This window comes from Glycine max, chromosome 19, assembly GCF_000004515.6.
Source record: "Glycine max cultivar Williams 82 chromosome 19, Glycine_max_v4.0, whole genome shotgun sequence".
Taxonomy (NCBI): domain Eukaryota; kingdom Viridiplantae; phylum Streptophyta; class Magnoliopsida; order Fabales; family Fabaceae; genus Glycine; species Glycine max.
Window position 1 is genome coordinate 37,109,953 of NC_038255.2, and position 10,260 is coordinate 37,120,212.

The 10,260-nt window shown below is 31.3% G+C and overlaps 1 protein-coding gene across 3 annotated transcripts; it reads left to right on the forward strand.

Moving 5' to 3' along the window:
• The first annotated feature begins 795 nt into the window (after positions 1 to 795).
• On the forward strand, positions 796 to 6,510 carry LOC100793200 (adenylyl-sulfate kinase 3). 3 transcript variants are annotated; one of them, XM_014772194.3, is made up of 8 exons: positions 796 to 1,035; positions 1,905 to 2,060; positions 2,248 to 2,437; positions 3,478 to 3,627; positions 4,541 to 4,659; positions 4,744 to 4,828; positions 5,944 to 5,990; positions 6,101 to 6,510. In XM_014772194.3, exons 3-8 carry the CDS (start codon positions 2,314 to 2,316, stop codon positions 6,197 to 6,199), a joined length of 624 nt encoding a protein of 207 aa, XP_014627680.1. In that variant the 5' UTR covers positions 796 to 1,035; positions 1,905 to 2,060; positions 2,248 to 2,313; the 3' UTR covers positions 6,200 to 6,510. The 3 variants fall into 3 exon arrangements, with proteins under 3 accessions (XP_014627680.1, XP_003554016.1, XP_006604235.1); XM_003553968.5 differs by lacking the exon at positions 1,905 to 2,060 and having other exon boundaries at positions 2,124 to 2,437; XM_006604172.4 differs by lacking the exon at positions 1,905 to 2,060.
• The last annotated feature ends 3,750 nt before the right edge of the window (positions 6,511 to 10,260 follow it).

Below are 10,260 nucleotides of genomic sequence, written 5' to 3' on the forward strand. Positions count from 1 at the left end.
TAGAATAAAAAGAACTAATCTTATAAAAATAAAAATAGTGAGAAGTTAATGTAAATTAAAAAAAATTAAAAAGTGATTTAAATATAAAATTATTTAATGAAATGTGTATCTCAAATGAAGTAATTCTCATTATAAATAGTCAGATATTATAAGTAAGATTGAAATAACATTAAATATTATCTTTATTAAAATATAATATATAATCAAATTAATGAACGTTTAAATATTGCGTTTATTAAATATAATATTTTTTAATATTTCATTAAACATAGTATATGTTTAAAATAATTAATTTTAACAATCATGAAAATCCTGAAACACTAAATATTTCTTGAATATAAAATATAACAAAACTAAATAGTATAGTTAAATTTTATATTCATTTAATGTAAAATATTTATTAATAGTAGTTTTTCAAAAAAAATGTAAATAGTAATTAAAAAAAATCAATACAGGCATGAACGATGAAACTGAAATGATTAAATGAAGCATAAACTCCAAATTTTGGAGTAGTTTGTAGAAACTTATTTTTCAAAATAAGTATTTTTTAAAATAAAATAAATAATTTTATGATTATCTGATATGCTTGTCTAACCTGTTTTTACTTAAAATAAATAATTTTTATTTTTTTAGAAATAAATTTCATGTGCTCATAAAATAATACTCATATAACAAGTGTTTTTTTTTTAATTTTTTTTGTTTTAGACATACTTACCCTTTATATAGATATGTTGAAATTGAAAAATTAAATGAAAATTAACTAAATTAGTCCGAATGACATATGGCCATGAAAGGAAACGAGGGAGTTCAAGAGAGAGAGAAATTCATTCATTCATTGCCATTGGTTTCCTCGAACAACCTCAAAGTTTCAAATCCAGAAAAGAAAATAAAACCACCTTCATTCCCATCCTTTCTTTCTGTCAAATTTTACATTAAATTACATGACATGGCATAACACACACCACACCACCCTCTCTTTATATATCACACCCTACCCCTCAGATTCAGACACCCAGTTGCTTCCTTTTATTCCTGGTACTCACTCTCATTTCATTCTTCTCTTCCCTTTCCCTTTTTTTTTTTTTTTTTTCTATTTCCTTTTGTTATGTGTCTCATCTTCTTTTTTTTTTTTTTGTTACAAACTATATAATTTGGATCATCTGTATTTTTATTTTTCAATCCTTGATAATAATTAACTGAACATTGTGATGTAGAGGCATTGATTTTAGCTGGATCATGGTATTTCAAGGGAAAGGGTGGGTAGAGGAGCATTGAATTGAAAATGTTTTTGTTTTTATGAAGTGATGATATGGAATTGGAGTGTGTGTGGCCATGCCAACAAACAATGCTTTCAGTTTTCTTCTAGAAAGGAACTAAAGCCTCTCGATGGGACTAATGGGCGTTGTGCTGTTGGGCCCTTCCACATTCATTGCCTTTGTCATGAAATCAATCATTGAGTTTGTTGCTGGTAGAATTGCCATGCATGAATCATATGTTAAAAGAAAGTAAAGGGTGTACATCTAGTTAATTTTATGAATCTTGTTTGGAAATAGAGTTTTTTTTGGTTAACATGTTAAAGCGTGAATTATCTACCAGTTTCGTTGATAACTACTTTCTGTTTGAAAATTTGGCTGACGTGGGATCTCTTTTCCTAACAACAGTCTTTTTTTTGTCCAAAAGAGACTTTCCTTAAAGGATCCGAGTCTAATTCTACACGGAAGTGACTTAGTGACTTTTTGAAATACAATGGTGTAGGTTTTGGTACATATTTTGAGGATTTGGATAGAGTGTGAAAATACTACTTTTTTTTTTTTATTGTACAAGGACCCACCATGATTGGTTATATGGTCTAGGGGTCACTTGTTATATTTAAAATTAAAATTGAGTCTTTCTCTTTTCTGTAGAATCGTGTGCTGACAGTCAAGAATAGTAGAGGATCCAAATCCATAGAAGGGGGTTTTATGACTCATCCTAAACTTTATGGAAACCTTTAATGTGTACAATGTATGTAGACGCTATTTATGTCAAAGAGGTCATGCTTCTTTTTTACACAAACAAGTGTAAGTGAGTGATGAGATCACCATTCCACTGTCTGAAGTTGATGCATGTTGTCATGCTTTCAGTTCTGTGGCCTGTACTGCTGTTGTAATGCTTGCCCTGATGAAGCACTTACCAAGTTTCTGGCACGGTTGTATTACTTTCATGCACTTCTATTCTAAGATTCTCTTTTATGTTTTGATCCTGCAGTAATCCATGAAATAAAATTGCTAGCTTAATAGTGATCCGTATAGAAGACTAGGGAACTTGTTTGCTATGGCAACTCTGAGCAATTCAACTAATATCTTTTGGCAAGATTGTCAAATAGGAAGGCCTGAAAGGCAGAAGCTACTTAACCAAAAGGGATGTGTTGTATGGATTACTGGACTCAGCGGATCAGGTTCGTATTGTTTTGTTATTGGCTTAGTGCTTGCGATTTTTCATCATTGGTTCCAGATATTCAGTTTTTTTTGGCATGGAAAACATCATATTTTTGCTGTTTTTGATGCTTATGCTTTTCATTATAAGTTGCTCCTTGAATTTAGCTTTTCTCTTTAACTTGACTTGATTGGCAGGTAAGTATTATCTGTCACATTGCATGGTAGTTTACCAAACATGCTTTCAAGTCCACTTTCTGTTTTTATTTATAATTCATGTATCTGTTCTATCAAAGAATATAATGTTTACCCACTTTAATCAATTATTTCCTTCGCAACATGAAACAAGTTTTCTTCTTAATCTAGTCTCATGCTTATTAGTTCAATCAACTGTACTGATTGAATCCAAGCAAAGCATATATGTCAGCACTGAACATTTGTAAGTACAGACAGCTTTCATTGGCCATTTGTGGTTGCCATAGATGATAGGATATTGAAGGTACATATTATTTGATTTGTTTAACTATTATGCAGGCAATAGAATAAATTGGTTAATTAAAGTTCAAACATTCATGCATGTATATTTTCTGAAAACCGCTGAAAGAAGGAAAGTGAGACCTTATAGTAGACCAGGAAATTTATAGACAAACTAAAAAGATTGAAAGAAACCTTAAATACAAATGTTTTTCACTATTTTGATTCTTGTAATCATCCTCTTCCCTGATTGAAATGACTACAATATGCAGATGGTATACTGGCTATCATACCTATGGTTCATTACTTAATTCATTGTGTGTTTAGTGTGACTTGTCCTGAATTATTAAACAGAAAATGAAAATGGGGGGGCATAGAGTCCAAACTCTTCCCAAAATGTTGCCTTTATTCCATCTCTTACCTTTCTATTCACATTTAAGACATGCAGTATTCCATGTTTTTCTTTTGACTCACTCATGAGTTATAGGTATGTAGGGTACCAGTACATAGACTTTGAAATTCCTTTGAGAAAGTGTATGTGTAATGTGCCTTTGACATGTTGTATTGAATGCTTTTTCAAACTGTTCAGGAAAAAGCACATTGGCATGCTCCCTAAGCAGAGAACTGCACTCAAGGGGAAAGTTATCTTATGTCCTTGATGGAGATAACCTTCGGCATGGACTAAACAAGGATCTTGGTTTTAAAGCTGAAGATCGCACTGAAAATATTCGCAGAACTGGTAAGCTAGCTCCTGTAAATGAATGCTTTAAGTAAATGGAGTAACAGGAACTTGATGGTCAGTTTAATATATTAATTATTTGGTTATGTGCCAAGGGTAGATATTAGAGTAATATTAGTAGTCTATACCATCATGGTATTTTGCATTTTTTGTTATCCCTTGGAGCAACCAATTAATAACTGTCCATGTCTTTTTGCTATGAAAAACTGTATAGTTGATGATTGAATCAGAAGGATGGAAGGGTTTATATGATGTAGTGCTATATCATGACTTTTTTGGTGCACTGTTTTCCAGAAGTTGAAATATGGTAATAAATGCTATCACTGTTCCTTTTTATCTGTCTTTTAAGTTTGTTTTTTAGAAACCAAGAAATGTAATAAATTTCCTTCATTATAATAAAAACTTGTAGAGTTTCCTATTTTATCCCTTTTTTTCCCACTCCACAATAAATGCATGTGTAAGTGTAAATTAATTAAAGATAAAAAGACAAGTAAGGATATAATTGATAAGAGTAATTAATGTGATCTTGAACTTTGCAAAAGACAGTTAAAGAACAATTTTTTTCCAAAAACCCGACAATTAAAAAGGATCGGAGAGAGTATCTGTTAATATAAGTAGATGTTTCAGTAATGTAGGTGGTGTTTACAAAAGGAAGTATGGTTAAATTGTTCAAGTGGAAGCATATTACCATGCAATACCAAAACTGATATATGTATGAAATTATGTTTACATACTACATGAATCTGATCTTAGGGATCTACATATATGGTACAAATAGATCATAGATGTCATTTGCTGAGTCAGCTGTACTTTGGTTGTATCAGTTGTAAGTCTAGCTGCTGTATGTTAAAAAAATCTGATGCAGATTTGTCTTCCAACTTGGTTTTACTGATCTGGAAATTATTTAATTCAGGAGAAGTGGCAAAACTCTTCGCTGATGCTGGTTTAATATGTGTTGCTAGTCTGATATCTCCTTACAGAAGAGATCGAGACACTTGCCGTGCCATGTTACCTGATGCAAATTTTATTGAGGCAAAGCACCATTAGGCATTTCTATCATTTGTATCAGTTGGTCTATTCTCTATATGATATTTGATAGCGGAATTGTATTGACAGGTTTTCATGAACATGCCTCTAGAATTGTGCGAGGCACGAGATCCAAAAGGCCTCTATAAGCTTGCTCGTGCAGGGAAAATCAAAGGTGTGTTATTGTAATGTGTTTCAGTTGCAATTGTGAAGTCTTGTTCCCACCCGTCTAACATAAGTAAACTGAAATTGAAACATAGCAAGAAAGAAAATAAAATGAAGGAAGCCCAATATTAAGTTTGTTCTGCATTGTTAACTAGACGGGAATGATGAATCAATGCAATACAATAATTATTCCAAGGAAGCATTTCACCCTATGCTTTTTTCTTTAACCTGTACATGATGTTAGAGTTAATAACTAGTTTGGTTCATAGATCTTTGTGGTTCAGTGTTTTAGGTTGAGCGTGTTTGGCTGCTGGCCAAAGTATAATTCAGTAAGAGTAGTTTGTCTAGGTAGTTTTGTGATATCATACATTAATATGAAAAAAGTATTGTAAAAAATGAACTATAATTAGTTTGATGCTAAAACAGGATTTCATATTCAATTATTCTGACTAGGATATCTGGAGTCAATCATTGATTTCAGATGAATATTAGAGTGCTTTTTTCTATAACTTTTCATAATACAATGAACTTATTTTCCTGGAGTGTGGAAATTGTCTTAATAATAAAAACTATTTAAGAAAATTAAATTAGGCAATAGTAATTGTTTTGATGGGGTGCCTTCTGGAACACCAGTGGTAAGATGACTTGTATGAAAACACATATTCATATGAGCTGGTGTTTCATTAGTGACTATGACAGTTGGCAAATGGGTGGAGTCTGAATTTTAGTGCTATGTTGATAATAAGGCTGTTTGTCAGAGATCAAAGTTGTGGCGGCAGATTGGTATTGTACCATATATAGTTTACTTGAACCTTTCACAGAGGCACAAACAACAACAGGTTAACATATAGCTGTGATTCCTGTGTAGTTTAGCTATGATTATAACAAAGAAATTGGAAAAACAGACTCCTCGATCAGAGATTTGCTCCTACAAACCAATGCTTTCAAATGTTGGCAGAATTCAGGGCTTGCATTGCATCTGAAATAATTTTGTTTTGCATTATCTTTCATGCTTCCTCTTTGAAAATTTTCCGTTATATCAAAACATTTGTAAAACATTTCTTGAATCATTTCTTAAATTCTAACTGCTGATTTTTGAATTCTACCATGTGACCTTTTACACAGGTTTTACCGGCATTGATGATCCTTATGAACCGCCCATAAATTGTGAGGTATGTGTTCATGGAGGCTACTAAAGTTGTATTTATGTATCTTTTGCCGTGTGTGGTGTGTTACGTACATGTATGTGCTTTAACATGATCATCTTTTTTTCTTTCTTCAGATTGAAATAAAGCAGGAAAATGGGAATTGTCCAACACCTACTATGATGGCTGGACAAGTAGTTACTTACTTGGAGAATAAAGGATTTCTTGAATCTTAGAGTTTTTAAGTTTAATTATTCTCTAATAATGGTGTTTCTTCTAAATGAAGTTAAAAAGGAATCCTAGGAAGTGCAGGTAGGAGAGTGGTGAGAGGATAAATGGACTTGTAAAGTTCATCAAGTATAAATAATAATTAATAATTGTTGCAATTCATTCTATAGGTTGATCAAGAATTTCAGTATATTTATCGGCGTTTGATATGATTGTTTTCTTCGCATTGCTGATCATTATGGTCCTAGGAAATTCAATTACAAAGGCTGTGACATATATTCATATGCTTCTCCGTTAATTGTGTACTTTCGTATGTCAACCGTTGTTGGTATAGTATAAAGTGCGTAATTGGTTATGCATCCTAGAGACCAAAACGTGAGTAATTGATAATTGATGATATAGGGTATAATTTTTGTGGAGTCCAGACAAGAAAACAAACAATAACATAGTTTTCTTTTCAAGTGAAGAATAATATGGTTAATTGTTGTCTCCTTCTCATTAGATTAGATTATGCAAACGTTTTTTCAAAAGTATATTAGGTTCTGATCTACAAAATTAACTGAAAAGTTAATTGAAAATTGAAAGTTAGAAGTTGAAAAAATTTGTCTATGAAATTGTTAAGGTTTAAGAGAACTAACCGTTAAAATAGTTCAAAGGTATGAAATGAAAAAAATAATAAAATTATGATTTATTTAGAAAGAATAATTATAAAATTGGATAAATATATTGAGAATAGAAATAAAAGAAAATATAAAAATTTAGAAGATAGAAGATAATGTTTTAACAAAATACAACTTCAAATAACATTTTAAAAAACAGTTGAAGCTACAAAATTTTTTATATCTAATAAAATAAAAATCAATTAAAATGTCTTGCCAAAGATAAAATTGTCTTGATATTTTAGTTTGTGCACAAGATAAAATTTTATTTTACATAACTAAATTTTTTAATAAACAAATACTTCTTTTAATATATAAATTATATTTTAATTTTTTAGGATAGATATTTTTTATAATTTTATGATAGATAATTTATATTGTAATATTAGATTATTTTTAATCAGTGATATTTATTTTTAAAAAATTATAATTTAATTTATGAAATGGATAAATTGAAAAAATTAAAAATATTTAGAAAAAAGCATTAAAGAAAAACTAAAAAAGCATTTCCATTGAAATAGTTATATATATATATATATATATATATATATGCAATTGAATTAAATTATGGTTTAATTATTTTGTGTGATTCTGAATTTTTAATAAATTTTTTATTAGATTTTTAATTTGTTTGTTTGAATTGAATCCTTGAATTTATATATATTTATTTTAGTTAAGTTCAATGGCATAATTAAAAAACAAATACAAATTCAACTATGTTATAAAAAAAAAATACAAGTTGATGATTCAATTGAAATAAAAGTAGAAATTAAACCATAAATTCTTTGCTTTAAGAATGCAACCACAGAAAATGCAAAACCTTTCGTCCAAACTTCTTCCTTACATGGTTCTGGTATCACATGACACAGTGAAACTAACTATAAAGGGCATTTGACACCAAAGCACACATAGCAACATCGCAACGTCCAATAAACACGGCCGAGTCTGAAAATAGGGTTTGACTTTGATTTGATCACGCAACAAACACGGATAAAGGACAAGGTCTAAAGGGGGGAAGAAAACGACGCCGTAGCGCAGTAGAATAGATCAAGACGAAGGATGGTGCTGAACATCAACGTGGTGGCGAAAGTGGTGCACGCATCGGCGCATTTTTGGCAATTCATCGCTTGCAATCCCGAGAGGTTGAGCAGCGACGTCGTTTTGCACCTCCTCTTCTGCCTCCCTTTCCAGCGCTTGTTTCGTTCACTCTCCACCTACCTTGGCTATCGTCATCCACACTCCGATTGAAATTTCAAATTCCCATTCATATTCTCTCTCTTTCTCTCTATCTATGTATGTATTTGTTTGTCAAAGGCCGTTCGTGCTTATGTCTCTTTCTAGGTTTTTGTTTAATACATTCTATTTGACGTTGTTTCTGTATGCATTGCTGAATTAGTTTTGTAAATTGAACTATCCAATAGGATTGACCTAGTATACTGTTGTTTTAAATTGGAGATGGTAGTAAAGTGAAATTAATTTTACTTTTTATTTTTTAAGGAGGTGCTATTATTTTTGTTGTGAGATGAAACCCCAGAACAGCACTAAACAACCTTAACCTTATTATAAACTCTTCATTTTTTTTTTCTTTTAATGAATTTAGAAAGAACAACTATTGTACCTAATATTTGGCTAGTGGCCATAATTGTGGTTATATTTATTTATTGATTGCTGCAAAAGTTGGAGGATAGTATTATAGTGAAGATCTTTGATGAAGAATCCTCTAATGGTGACATGCATGATTTTTATGTATCAGAGTGATTAAAAAAGTCATTGGCCTTAACTTTAATTAGTAAAATTGTTTTCTCTCTTTCATTTTTTTTAGTTTTGGGTGAGTCATAATTGAGTAATGAAGTAGGATGAGTTTTTTTTTTTTTCTTTTAAAATCTGTACCTTCCTTCTCTTGTCCTGTTCATGATTTTCCTTTATTCAGATGGTATGTAATTGTAGTTCAGCTCTTTACACACAAAAAAGGCGCTTGGGTACTCAATATTCATGGGTGGTGAAGCAAGAAAGGTAACAGGAAATAAGTTTGAATTCTGTTGCCTGTACTTTTGTTGTTTCATCGTTTTTTTAGATCAGTGCGTTAGTAAGAAATGAAAATATACAAATCATATGTAGCTGTTTGAACTATATTATGTTGGTTTAAACAAATAAATGGTTTTAATATAGGTTACACTACACTCATTCCAGTCACTAGTTCTACTTCTAGCATCCTCCTCTTTACGGTTAAGGTAATGATTTCGAACATGACCAGCTCTCATAATTTGATGGGTAATGTGTACAAGACTCAAGAAGGAATACATTGCTGAATGGTTGACCCAAGTTAAATAGCAATTTCAACTTTATGCAGACGAGTTATAACCTATAAACCGAATTGAAGATGTGTTTCTAGAGTTAGTTTGCCCTTGCAGGATCATAAAACTGAATTGAAGATGTGTTTCTAGAGTTAGTTTGCCCTTGCAGGATCATAATCTTTTGTTCTGTCCATTGTAGCACATGATCGATGGATTAAATGTATTAGTTCGATGGATTAAATGTATTAGTTTGATTTGGGGAATCAGTTGACCAAAATTTTAGTTTATGACAACCAATGTGTTTCATTATGTTACTTCATGGTTGTCCTGAGTATGACAGTGTCACATAATTATATCGGATTTGATTTTTTTGTTGTTTTTTTTCATATTATTCTTGTACTATTCCTTTAAAATCATACAGTTTTCATGATTTTAAAAATTAAATGTTATCATTGAATATTAACACAACTGTCTATTTTGATGGAACAACTCAGGAATAGCATGAGAAAGAACAACAGAGAAGTCAAATTTATTTTTATCATAAGTGTTTTCTCTTATTCATTCTTTAGTGTGTTTAATTTACCGTGCCTCGTTTACTGTGTTCGCTAATGAATATAGTGAGTGTTTTGTTTACTTTGCCCGCAGATTACTGTGAGTGCTTTCCTTTGGTTATTAATTTGAAACGCATATAAAAACCTACATCTATCCTTGATGGTGTTTCATTTGTTACATCTCTATTATTATACAAACAAGGCCCTGACTGCCTATTGTCTGTCATGTTGACACATGTCCAATAAAAAAATAATAAATCCTCTTATGCTTCTTTGCTCACTTCAGCCCACGTGTCCTGCCCGTTTTTGCTTCTTCGCTTTTCCGCTTTCCATTTTTTTGCCCGTACCTACAGCTATCCTATTGGGTTTTTTTTCCATTTCTTCTTTTCCCATATTGTCATTGTTTTGCCATTCCCACTCCGTACCTCCAGCTCTCCTGGGTTTTTTTCCCATTTTTTCTTCTCTTCTATTGTCGTCCTCACTCCGTTCACTCTTTCTCTCCTTTGGGCTTGCTTTCTGAACTTTCGGTTTGTGTTGCATTTACTTCTTTTTTTTTTTGCGGTTA

Bases quoted from the DNA above. Each gene is read 5' to 3' on its own strand.
- LOC100793200 (XM_014772194.3), top strand. From the start codon at position 2,314: ATGGCAACTCTGAGCAATTCAACTAATATCTTTTGGCAAGATTGTCAA. The intron at 2,438-3,477 runs GTTCGTATTGTT...CAAACTGTTCAG, and splicing joins TACTGGACTCAGCGGATCAG to GAAAAAGCACATTGGCATGC. The intron at 5,991-6,100 runs GTATGTGTTCAT...TTCTTTCTTCAG, and splicing joins AACCGCCCATAAATTGTGAG to ATTGAAATAAAGCAGGAAAA.